This window comes from Lycium barbarum, chromosome 8, assembly GCF_019175385.1.
Source record: "Lycium barbarum isolate Lr01 chromosome 8, ASM1917538v2, whole genome shotgun sequence".
In the NCBI taxonomy this organism is placed as follows: Eukaryota; Viridiplantae; Streptophyta; class Magnoliopsida; order Solanales; family Solanaceae; genus Lycium; species Lycium barbarum.
Genome location: NC_083344.1, coordinates 128760906 through 128774055, shown reverse-complemented (window position 1 = coordinate 128774055; position 13150 = coordinate 128760906). Strand labels below are relative to the sequence as shown.

General features: G+C 35.6%; 1 protein-coding gene across 1 annotated transcript; it reads left to right on the top strand.

The window, feature by feature from the left end:
* Positions 1–2098: 2098 nt before the first annotated feature.
* Positions 2099–9385, top strand: LOC132607347 (TGACG-sequence-specific DNA-binding protein TGA-2.1). The gene is made up of 11 exons (XM_060321277.1): positions 2099–2839; positions 3655–3758; positions 4771–4841; positions 4980–5165; positions 5470–5547; positions 5633–5692; positions 5811–5888; positions 5983–6034; positions 6931–7202; positions 7866–8114; positions 8915–9385. The coding sequence occupies exons 1-11, from the start codon at positions 2742–2744 to the stop codon at positions 9062–9064; spliced, it is 1398 nt and encodes a 465-aa protein (XP_060177260.1). The 5' UTR covers positions 2099–2741; the 3' UTR covers positions 9065–9385.
* Positions 9386–13150: the final 3765 nt, after the last annotated feature.

Below are 13150 nucleotides of genomic sequence, written 5' to 3'. Positions count from 1 at the left end.
TCCAACTACTTTTCCTTAGCATTATCCACATCCACCAACGATCATTTACCTATCATGAATCTATAGGTCTTGTACAGTTAGTGCAACGGGGCAACCTATGTCACTATAATGTCTGTCCTAATTAATGAGATTAATTAATGTCTTACGAGGTTTGGCTAAAACTTTGAGCTACTGGACCTTGTGTTTTAGTTGTAGACATGATCTTCACATAGATGAATCAATCATCATATAAAATAAAAATGCAGTGAGATGATTGAAATCTTTTTGCTCTTCAACATTGTTTCAATTTAAAAAATGAAACTTTTTCTGACAAAGAGCAATTTATTCTTCTTAATATACTTATCACATGCGAATTTAAATTAATTAGACAACTAAGTGATTAAAACAACATAAATAGATCAAACACACTGCATTCAGTATTTGGCTACGTCGTATGGATTTTTAGGTCTTACTAACTAGTGTAACATATACTCTTGTTTGTAACAAAAAATTGGCTTAACTTTAATAAGTGTTAAGAGTTATTAGAGAACAAAAGTTTCCAACAAACAGTAAATCAGAAGACAATTTTCCCTCCGATTAACAGTTGTCTAGCTTGGCTCTAATATTTCTTATAATGGAGTCACGTAGATAAATAAAAGACCCAAACTTTACACCTAAACTATCTAATGCGTTTATATGTACATATATTTCGTATTAGTAGTACATATAACTGTTGCGTATTTTCTTTTACTTCGATCATTTTTATTTGCTACCGGTTGCTTCATCTGTATATTATTCTTGCCATTTTGTTGCTAGTATTTTTTTCGTTTAGCCTATTTTTGTACTGCGTAGTTGAGCTGAGAATCTATCAGAAATAGCCTCTCTACCCCTACAAAGGTTGAGCTGAGGGTCTATCAGAAATAGCCTCTCTACCCCCACAAAGGTAGGAGTAAGGTCTGCATGCATCTTATCCTCTCCAAACTCTAATTATGGAATTACACTAGTATGTTGTTGTTGAGTTTATATATATTCTCAGTTAAGCATATTTTGGAGTTTGGACAATTTAAAAAGTCTAGATATACCATTTACAAGAACGACACGCCCCAATGAAATCTCAAAAAGAGCCCGTTTGGATTGGCTTATAAGTTGGTCAAACCAACTTATAAGCCATTTTAAACTTATTTGAGTATTTGGCAAAAATAGAAAATAACTTAAAGTAAGTTAAAAAATGCTTAAATTAAGCCGTAATCAAGAAGTTGCTCAATTCCAACTTAATTTTTTGGCTTAAAATTCATTTTGGTTTGACCAACAACTTTACCCTTTTATCCCTTATATTTTTGTTAATTCCAATACTACCCTTACTTCTAAAAATCCTTTAAGCACTTTTATCCAACACACGTAACTGCTTATTTATAAAATAACTTTCAGCACTTAAAAGTACTTTAAGCACTTATACTTAAAAGTCACTTTTTTTTAGCTAATCCAAATGGACTCAAAGTGGGGTTTGAAGAGGATAGAGTGTACGCAGATCTTACCCCTATCTTGGGTAGAGAGGCTGTTTCCGGTTCTAGACATTCCATTCATCAATTGAAAAAGGTTCCAAACATACCCCTACGTGGCAGCCTAATTATTCAAAACTTCTCCAAATAGAAATGTTAGCTGGAATAACATATTTGAGATAAAAGATAGTGATATAAATTTATATAAACGGATATATAAATAATGGACAAATATAAAACAACTCATAAACCTTCGAGATATCAAATCCTTCAAACTAAAGGGATGCAAGTGAAAACAAAAAATCTTGGATGGGTCATTAGCTGTAATTTCCAAGACTTTCTGACTAGAATCTGAAATTAAAATGATACTATTACGTAAGTGGCCTAAATAATTTAGGGAATATTAAAATATTCCACAATTATATGGTAGTAGTGATGATTTCGGTGGCTTTGAAAATTGGACAAATAAATAAATAAAGCTTAACTTGAAAATGACGTGGTGGCTAGCGTAGTTTGTAATGGTCTCTACGTCACGTTTGTCTTCTTTTTCTCGTTCTTCGTGGACATATATAATATATATAAAATATAACATTATATTAAAGAAAATTATACAAATATAAATACACGGTCCATTGAATTTTGTGTTAGAAAAAAAAGAGTCTTGATATAGAAAACTCTAGATGAAATTGTTTATTTGCCAGTACTTAAACCACTCAACTTTGCTAAACTAGTATTTGTACCAAGTGGGGTATAGAAAATTTATATTTTCTTGATTTTTTTTTTTTTTTTTTTTTTAGCAATTTTAGCTTCTGGTAATACTTATTTTGATGAAAAAAGTAGTTGGTTTTTATTAAAGTTTTGATCTTTTTGCTGTTTTTCATATTTTCTTGAAGTCTTTTAACAATTTTAGCTTCTGGGTATTACTTATTTTGATGAAAAAAGTAGTTGGTTTTTATTAAAGTTTTGACCTTTTTTGGTGTTTTTTTGTGAAGAGTGTTCATTTCCAGCTGTTTTTTTTTGTCGTGGGGTTTAGTTTTCTTGATTCAATGGTCTAGTTTTGTCTTGATTTGTGTTAGCTGTTGGTTTTTGAGAGTTTGTATTAAAGTTGTTTTGATCTTTTATATAGGTTTTAGTTGGAGTGATTAAGCGGTTGGTTTTGGAAGTTTTTGGTTTTTTAGTCAACTTTGATAGTTTTGGTGCTTATATTTGAAGGGGTTTGTAGTTATTGGTTTTGTAAACTGAGGTTGATGATGGTGGTGGTTCATGACTAGTACAACTGTGAAGATTGGTACAGAAGGCAATAGGAGTGGTACTTCTGGGATGCCAAGTTTCATTTCTCAGATACCAGTTTCAAATCACATGTATATCTCTTAACATCCTTTTTTGATTTATTTATGAATTTTAATTCAGTCCTTGTAAGTATTGAATTTGTTTTAGTTTATCTGAGATGGGGATTACTGTTTATTCTCATCTTTATTGTGTTGAAGGATTCAAGTTTTGAAATTGTTGCTAGAGAACTAGGCCATGTGTATTTCATTTTGTTCATGTAAATAACATAGAAGTCACCTATAATTGAATTCTAGCTTGGAGAAGTGACTCCATGAGTTTTAGGATTAACTCTCTCTTTTTATTCATCAAGGTCCTGATAGTGGCTGAGGCACGATTTTCACCAAGGGGTTCATAAATAATTTTGTCCTTTTATATACCATGTGATTTTTGAATTCTAGTTTGGTAAGGTGACTCCATGAGTTTTAGGATAGTTTCTCTCTTTTCATTCATCGGGGTTGTGATAGTGGCGGAGATAGAATTTTCACCAAAGGGGTTCATAAATAATTTTGATCTTTTATATGCCATGTGTTTTCCGGCAAAGAGGCTTTGAATGAATCCCCTTCTGCCCCTGTAGTTCCGCCCTTGGTCGTCCATTCCACAGTTTAGGTAAATCAGCTGTTTGTATTTTCTACTTATCTTCCGCTAGTTCCTAAAAACAAGGGAAATATATAAGAGGAGGAAGGAATGTTAAACCATTTTTTTTTATTGTCAAGTTGTTTGAGAGAGTTCCTGTGGTATAATTACCGTGTTAGTGTGGATCTAGAATAGTTATATGTCATTGAAGGTGACATATTGAATAATCTATTCCTGTTTAATAATGTGTTTGGACTCTGATTTTGGATTTCAGGGGCACAGAAGGGAACAATACAAATACTTCTCGAATGTCTGAATTTGGGGTGCTTGAGCAATATCTTGGATTCCGTATTGGAGATGGTGCTAATGTTAATCGAAGTATGTATTTTTAAGACTAATCCTGAATGTTCTTGGTCTGTCTATCTTTCCTATCTGTCACCTGATAAAAGAATCTTGGCATCAAGTGTTCTTTAAATTACGGACTTACAGTAGGCACTAAGAGCCTGTTTGGATGGGCTTATGCCTATAAGCTGCAAACAGCTTATAAGCTAAAAAAAATAAGTTGGGGTAGTCTAACTTATTTTTTTTGGCTTATAAGCTGTTTTCAGCTTATAAGCTGCTTTAGATAAGCTAAGTCAAATGGGCCCAATTATTTTTTTGAGCTTATTTTAAGCACAAAATGACTTTAAGCTGGCCAGCCAAACACTCAAAAAAGCTGAAAACAGCTTATAAGCAACTTATAAGCAACTTTATAAGCCAATCCAAACGGGCTCTAAGTATGTTTTTATCTTTAGTGTTTTTAGTGAGCATTTGAAAGTACAATTCATGCCCTCGGTCGACGTGGTACTTTAACGATATGAATTCTCTTTATAGATAATCTACGAAAAAGTAATATTTCTATACAGATAATATCTATAGTTTTTGGAAAATATATTCGAGCGCATAGGAGAGTAAGTAAATAATGTTTTCTGATATTGAGATAGCTAATATGAATTAGGAAGACTAAAGTTCATTGTCCAAAATATTTTTTGATACATCTCGAACTGGGTCTTCCTGTTCAGACAATGTTAAATAAGAGTTAAATTAGTATACCTATTACAGGAAGGTTGGATTTCGCGCTAATGAACAAATGTGAATAGGTTATATGTCCTAATATGGGTGCAAGAGATATGACCTTTTTCCATACAAAAGTAGCGATTTTATTCTTGAGCTTGATTTCAACTGTAGTGGAAATGCTAGATTTACTGAAAAGCACTTGTGTTTCTTTCCTATTGTTCAGCTATACGTGATTCACAATTTTCCTGGAACTTGTGTTACTTATGTGAAGACTGACCATTTCCCATCTAGTATGATTGATAAATATGTCTTCGTTGTCCTTTTGTTGGTTTAGGTCCGCTATTTAATTCAACTTCTGCAACTAATCCAATAGTGGGTTTTGACGTCTCTGGAGCCATCAATAGGGTAAACATGACATTATTTTCTCCTCATTTCTTCCTAAAGAGAAGTAGAAACTGTTAACTTGATAGCGTTTAGCCAATTTTGATATCTTTTTTTCTCCTTTTTTTTTTTTTTTTTTTTTTTTTTTTGTCGGGCTTGCAGAATTTAGCTCCTTCAAATGTAAATTTGTCTACTGCTGCTTCGGGATCTCAGGCAATACAATTGCAATCAAACCTAGTTGCTGCCTCCGGCACTCATCCTGAGAATTGGGGAGAGTCCAACATGGCAGATTCCGGTTCTCGAACTGATACTTCAACTGACATGGATGGGGATGATAGAAATCAACGGGTAAGTTACTCTGCGTGTCTTGGTTTCATCGCTTAGCCTGTCTTAGTCCATTTCTACTTGGTATGGAAAGACCTCCGATCTCTTGGAATCAATGTTGATTTGACTAAGAATAAAACTTAATAGAAGTGAAGGGGCCATATAGGCGAACCAACGAAACCGTAGGATCTTTTAGTGTCAATAGTTGTCATTGCTTGCTTGAAAAATTAAGTGAAAATTTCTTTACTTTAAAGTATGATATTTGTCATTATCTGGTTTGTATTTTTACATTTCAGTCATGTATGATTTTTTTTTTCCTATTATGCAGATTGAGACAGGTCAATCCAGGGCTGTTGTAGCTTCAGATTCCAGTGACAAATCAAAAGAAAAAGTCTTGGATCAAAAGGTCCGTTTTTTACTATTTAGTTTCAGAAGAGGTGAACTCATGTTCCTTTATGATATTCTTTTTGCTTATTTGTCACTGCTTTCAGACATTACGAAGACTCGCCCAAAACCGTGAAGCTGCTAGAAAAAGTAGATTGAGGAAAAAAGTAAACCTTTCTTCTCTCATTCTCCTCCATTTTTTTTTCCCATTTCCCCACTTTGATATGTAATGTAAGCCTGTATCTTGTCTTTAAATGACTAATTCAGTACTTGCTTATGGTGTAGGCATATGTTCAACAGCTGGAGAATAGCCGGCTGAAGCTATCGCAGTTGGAGCAGGACCTTCAGCGAGCACGTCAACAGGTATTGGCTTTTTCTTCCTTTCACGTGCTTTCGGGAGGACAATCTTAGGAGGTTCCACAATCTTTTCTTATTTTGGGTTCTTGTCAAACTGAAGGGGAAGTACATTTCAAACATGGGAGATCAATCAAATGGAGTGGGAGCCAATGGTATGCCTTTTTCTTGTCATTTAACTTGTGTTCCCTAGCTTCCTTTTTCATTTCAACAAACAAGAAATTTGCTTGGATTCTTCTAGATCTGTTGAGGATGTATCACTTCTTGATACTAAATTGAGCTAGATGTGGGTTGTTTTTTCAGGAATAGTTCGTCTCTCATATGTTGTAGTTGCGTGATCTGTGTTTAGGAAGCAAATAAGACTGGAAAAATGTGTTCTTTTTGTTTGTAGAACTTCAGTTTTCTTGATTTTCCCTGATTAACTGGACTGGGTTAATAAGATTACTTTTGAAATCCATCTGCATGTCGATACACTGTGGATGACATAGAATTTTAATTTGAGGAACAAAGTAAACTGCAGCTTCCAATAGGTCCTCAATGTCTTAGCTTTGACCCTATATCAAAGGTTGTGAAGCTTTGGGCTATCGATGGGCTTGGTCGATGTTCATAATTATTTTTTAATAACCGTGGTGTCCGGGCCAGCTTGCGCGCACCTCACATAATTCCATGGGATACCTGCGACCTCCCACCAGCAACAGGTACCAGATAACTCTGTCCACCAAGGCTAGGACAGATGTGAAGAAATCACCTAAGTAATATTTTTGTCTCTGCTGGGACTTGAAAACCGACTTTGACATTGACCACTAGGCCACACCCTTGGGTGTGGTCGATGTTCATAATTCTCACACTTATGGTGGTTGCTATGATAAAGATAATGAATGAGTTAGTTGCTGCTTTATGCATTCAGTTTGTTTTAATACATGGCTTTTTCGTATTACACTGGTTTATTTTAATAAGATTATGTTCAACCCCTTATGTAGTTTCTGATTGCACTTTCCAGAAAGTTGTTTGCTCGTGCTAAGATAACCTTTCAGATTTTGCTGTTCTGCAGGGCCCTTAGCATTTGATGCAGAATATAGTCGTTGGTTAGAAGAACACAACAAACACATCACTGAGTTAAGGACAGCTGTCAATTCACATGCAAGTGACCCTGAACTGCGAAGTATTGTGAATAATGTCACTGCACAATTTGATGAGGTCTTCAGGGTGAAAGGAAATGCAGCCAAGGCGGACGTATTCCATGTCTTGTCAGGGATGTGGAAAACCCCCGCCGAGCGGTGTTTTATGTGGATTGGTGGCTTCCGCCCATCGGAACTTCTTAAGGTGACCTCTCTCTTGCTATTATGGGCGTGAATTTCTGCATATGTTCTTGTACATTTCGCATCTAGACTTTCCCTGTATAGGATTATAAAAAGCTGTTATCCTTTTTGATCATGTGTGAGAAGGTCCTATTATTAGCAGGACTAATAAGTTCTTATACTACGTGGAACTTCATTGATTTATCTTTGTGAAAATCTGCCGAGCTCGGTTCCCCCCCCCCCCCCCCCCCCCAACAGTTTTTGGTGCAAAAAAAATCGATCAGTCAGTTTTATTAAAAAAAAGTTCAAAAGCATTTGGGATCAAACCGAAGATAAGTTATTTCGGTTGGTTTTTGCCATGTGTTTAGTAGTGCTTTTTGGTAGTCACCATTAGCTTCAAGTCCATTATGTTAGTGGGACCAAAGGTGCTCCACTTTAGCAAACTTAAGGGACTAAAGATGCTCAAGGTTATACTTGAAGGACCAAAATAGATCTACTCCCATAGATAAGGGACAATTTCGGCTAAAAACTCTAGATCATACTCTTTGCAAAATTGAATAAATCATAATTGTATAGTATAACTTTAAAATGCTATTTCTAAGCCGTGTGCAAGTTACTTTATAACCAATTACACATTATTTTAGTAGTTTTCTCATTTTTTGGTGATATAATTTCTTTGGTACTGCAGCTTCTAGTCAATCAGTTAGAGCCTCTGACAGAGCAACAGGTAGCTGGCATTTACAACTTGCAGCAGTCATCCCATCAAGCGGAAGATGCTCTTTCACAAGGTATGGAAGCTTTGCAGCAATCCTTGGCGGAAACATTAGCCAATGGAACTCCAGCTCCCGAAGGGTCATCAGGGGATGTAGCTAATTACATGGGTCAAATGGCTATGGCTATGGGGAAGTTAGGGACTCTTGAAGGGTTTCTCCGTCAGGTAACTATATTTACTGCTGCTGCCTGTTCTTTTTATTTTAAAGATGGATGTGCTGCAAATGCTTGTTCAGTCATTTGAACATGCGGATGTCGGAGGCAAGCAATGTATCTCTGGAGGTGCAACCAGCATGTCCCCATGGAAACTTTAGAACACGTCTTGTTTCTTCTTTGAACTAAAAATCTCTGGGTACCTTGTCCTCTTTATGTCCTTTAAGGGTCATAAAATAAGCCAAGATTTCTGTTTGCCTGAAGTTCTAAAATCAACAATTGGCTTTTTGTCATCTGTATACCCTTCTCATACTTGTGTCTCTTATGAATTACTCCCTTCGTTCCAATTTAGTGAAGGTGTTTGGCTGCAAACAGAGTTTAAGAGGAAAATGAAGACTTTTGAAACTTTTGGCCTAAAGCCATAAATTTTTGTGGCTATAAAATAACAACATACCCAGTGTAGTCCCACAAGTGGGGTCTGGGGAGGGTAGGATATTCGCAGACCTTAACCCTTTGTGGGGGGCTATAAAATCATTTCAATAAGGGTAAAATGAGAAGTTTGAAGTTAAATTGTTACTAAATTAAAAAAGATGGCATTCTTTATGGGACTGAATAAAAAAGGAAGTGTGTCACATAAACTGGGATAGAGGGAGTATATGATTCAAGATGGCTCATGTTCATTTCCCCGTAGCAATGAGATGTAGCAACTCCATGTACAGAAGTTTCTGGTTTGTTTTATTAGTTTTATTTCTTCTTGGGGGGCAAAATTTGTGAAGCTAAAAGTCTCTGCATCTTTCTGGCAATTTTTAACAGGCGGACAATCTGCGTCAACAAACATTGCAACAAATGCATCGCATATTGACAACCAGACAATCGGCTCGTGCTCTTCTTGCAATAAATGAATATTTCTCCCGTCTTCGAGCTCTCAGTTCTCTTTGGCTTGCCAGACCACGAGAGCAATAAGCGCGACATAGATTGCAGTGTTCTGCTGATACACTGGCCAGTATGAGAGGCTGCTAAGTTAAATGTAAAGTGGTACTTTATGTGGCTGTGGAAGTGTAAAATTTGTTTTTTCTAGGTGTTAGGAATGCCATATGTTTACTTTGTGACATAGGAACCAATAATGTAACTGTGTTTTTAGCTTTGCAAGGCAAAAGTTTAGCTAGGGATTTTAAGTTGAAGAAATGTAAGAGATAGAAAGTTTATGCTTAAACAAATTATAGTTGTGATTTGGGAAATTTCTCTTCGGATGTTGGAAATATAGCAGTATGTCATCATTTTACTTCTCTATTTATGCAAGAAATATGGGTGTTCTTTAAACTATAAGTTTTTATGGCTTAAAGAAGCATACTATGAGCCCGTTTGGATTGGCTTACAGCTTAAAGCTGTTTGCAGCTTATAAGCTGAAAAAAATAAGTTGGGGTAGTCCAACTTATTTTTTTTGGCTTATAAGCTGTTTTCAGCTTATAAGCTGCTTTAGATAAACTAAGTCAAATGAGTCCAATTATTTTTTTGAGCTTATTTTAAGCATAAAATGACTTTAAGCTGGCCAGCCAAACACTCAAAAAAGCTGAAAACAGCTTATAAGCCAACTTATAAGCCAATCCAAACGGGCTCTATATCATAATTATCATTATGTAAATAGATCCGGTAAAGAGAACATGTATGTAATTTATGTTTCCTGCATAAATTGACAAATTTCGTTTCTTTTTACTCTAATTAATTTGTAGGGATGTAACAGACTACTTTCAAAGTCGAAAATCACTATTTTATAATTGAAAGATGGAAAAATAAAATGGAAAATTCATATAATTAAAACCAAAATCACCAACTTATTTCTGGTGAGCCCCTGCTGATATTTTCCTTTTTCTTCATGTTTATGTACTCCTCTATTGTGACTTAAAAGATTAAAAACATTTATATTATTAATCTTTTATTTTGTTGATAAAAAAGTGTGACAAGTAACTCTTAAGAGATTGTAGATACGAATTTTCAAAATAAGATGTCAAAAATGAGTTATTATTGTGTATCTTATAATTTTCAAAGTGTTGGTGAAAAATATTTTGGAAGTAGGTCTAATTGTACGATAAGCAGTAATAAGACATAATTAAGGAAACGTCTAAGAGAATCAAAGATACAATCTATTACAAATAGAAAAAAGAAAAAACCAATGAGTGATGGTACGCTCGTCATCTACGAGAAACCGGACCTAAAGAACCAGTATAAGTAATGGACTAAGCACACAGAGCAACATACTTAAATTTTTTTGTGCGGAATGCCCTTCAAAGGCACTGGTCTTTAATTTTTATCCCTCAAATTTGAAATCTTTAATTTTTGCCTTTCACCCTAGGGTTTTTTGGTTTGAATTCTCGCTCAGTTTTAAAAAAAATCGCAAAGCAGAAGTTTGTAGCAAAGTTAGGCTTATTCGGGCAAAGTTAGGCTTATTCAGGCAGAAGTTTGCCTTATACTTTTGCTCAAAATTTGGCCTATTCGGGCAAAAGTTAAACCTTAAGGCAGAGGTTTGTAAAATTTTAACTAAGTAAAAAAAAAATAAAAAAAAAAATTGCTTGAAGGCAAACCTATGCCCTGAAGCAAAAATCTGCCTTAAGTAGAGTCTGAAACTCTGCCTAGTTTTGTATGCGAAACTCTGCTTAGTTTTGTATGCAAAATTCTGTCTTACAAACCCAAACTCCATCTTGCAATTTTTAATTTTATTTTTGACTGAGCGAAATTTGAATCCAAAATCAAAGGATTTTTAGCGGAGAATAAAAATTAAAGACCACCAATTTGAGGGGGAAAAAATTAAAGACCGGTGCCTTTGAAGGGAAATCGTGCAAATGAGCCTCGTAGAATTTGACATCATTTTGGGCTCGATAGATGGAAGGATAAGGCCAAGAATTTGATGTAGAAATATAGTTGGTTGGTTATTTTCGGTCCATTTTGAGAAGAGTACTGATGTGCCGTGAATTTTGGCACATTTTATGCCTTTGTAACTAGAAATATTGCTTGATTTTAAGTGTTTTTATATTGTTTCTTATGTTATTTTTGTGTTTTATAGGGTTGATTAACTAAGGATCGGAAATGAGAAGTAATGCTGGAAAAACGGACAAATTTGAGCTAAGCGACGGTCCGTAACTCATGTTACGGACCGTAACGGTGTCCGTAACTCATGTTACGGTTCGTACCTTTGAACCGCAACAATGCCTGAATTTCCAGAAAGTTTCATTGAAACCATCAGTGTTACGGTGAAGTGTTACGGTCCGTAACTCATGTTACGGTCCGTAACATGTCACCGTAACATGAGCTAAATTTCCAGAGAGTTTCAATAAAATCTTCAGTGTTACGGTTTAGTGTTACGGTCCGTAACTCATGTTACGGTCCGTAACATGTCACCGTAACATGAGCTAAAATTCGAGAGAGTTGCCAAGTAATTGTCACCACTTACGCTTCAGAAGGACGGATCGTAACACAGGGTACGGTCCGTCGCATGGTGGCCGTAACGTCGAAGTGGTCAAATGACGAAATGAAGGACGGACCGTAACCTGAGTTACGGTCCGTAACAATGCGGCGTAAGGGCATTTTTGTCCAGAAACTTGGCGCGATTTTTGGCTCTATAAATACATAATGTAGGGTTTTAATTCATTATTCAGATTTTATTTTAGAGGCATAAACCCTAGATTTTTAATCTTGAAGTGATTGGAGCATTTAAGGCAACAACTTCACTCTCATTCCATCTTGTATTAGTATTGTAAGTGTATTATGTTAATCTTTAAGCTTTTTCTGTCAAGAAACATTATGAGTAGCTAATTTCAATTCTAAGGTTGTGAATCCCATGATGGGTATTATGTGAATGGGTTTCTATTATTGATATATGCATAATGGTTGTTGTTATTTATTCTATCTTTGTGTTGTAACGTTGGGTAATGATTGCAAGCATTAGCCGAAGCCATTATATTGACTTTTCTTGGGAAAGAGAGTCAATATTGGTAAGATTGAATAACAATGACTCGAGGCGTTAACCCTCGTTTAATAGACTAACTTAGGAATAAGAATAAGTCTAAATTGGCATTATTGGTCGCTCTTCGATTGTAACTCTTTTATATTCGGAAGAATCATAAAGAGGAAATACTGCTTAACTGTTGGGAAACATTAAGAAGTCTTTAAGAGATCAAGTGCATATTCTTAGAACAACCATTAGAAGTATATCACATTGAAATTCGAAGCATAATATCTAATCAAATTGGGAAACACAACCTTAGTCTCTCTCTCATATTAATTACATTCTAAGTCAAAGTATTCAATTACATTATTCAACAATCAATTCAAACTATCCGGAATAGGATTAAAGCATTTAAAGATTGGTATCGCATACGATTAGTACTCTTTTCTCTCCATATTCCCTGTGGGATTCGACCCCAACCTTGTTGGGTTACTATATTTGACAACGTCCGCTTTACGCCATTAATAGGTGTAATTTGAGCGTATCAAATTTTGGCGCCGTTGCCGGGGAATACGGTTCAGAAATTACTAATTGTTGTGTACTATTCTTTAAAACTTTTTCTATTCCATCACACCTCGTTTGCTGTTTTAGTGAACCAGGTGAACATGGCTGGAAGACCCCATCGCAATCAAGGGAACCAAGGGGGGATCCAAGTGAACCATCCTGCACCAGAAGAAGAGGAGGATGAGAATGTATTTGCAGAATTCATCGACGAAGCTGATTATGCTTCTGCTGTAGTTCCCCCGAGAACAGGAAATGCTAATTTCAAAATTGATAGTTCTATCTATCAGCTATTGAAACTTGAAGGCTATTTCCGAAATTCTTCGGAAGACTGTCCCCTTCGACACCTAAAGAATTTCGTGCATGTATGTTCCCAACAATCTCAAGGTGCTGTTCCTGCTGATGCACTGCGACTGCGGGTTTTCAAATATTCATTAGCTGGCCAAGCTAGGGAATGGTATGAAAAGCTCCCGAGCAATACTATTCATACCTGGAATGAGCTGGCCAATATCTTTCTAAAAAAATGGTTCCCACCCAGCAAAAAGGCT

Bases quoted from the DNA above. Each gene is read 5' to 3' on its own strand.
- LOC132607347 (XM_060321277.1), top strand. From the start codon at position 2,742: ATGACTAGTACAACTGTGAAGATTGGTACAGAAGGCAATAGGAGTGGT. The intron at 5,548-5,632 runs GTCCGTTTTTTA...CACTGCTTTCAG, and splicing joins AAAAAGTCTTGGATCAAAAG to ACATTACGAAGACTCGCCCA. The intron at 7,203-7,865 runs GTGACCTCTCTC...TTGGTACTGCAG, and splicing joins GCCCATCGGAACTTCTTAAG to CTTCTAGTCAATCAGTTAGA.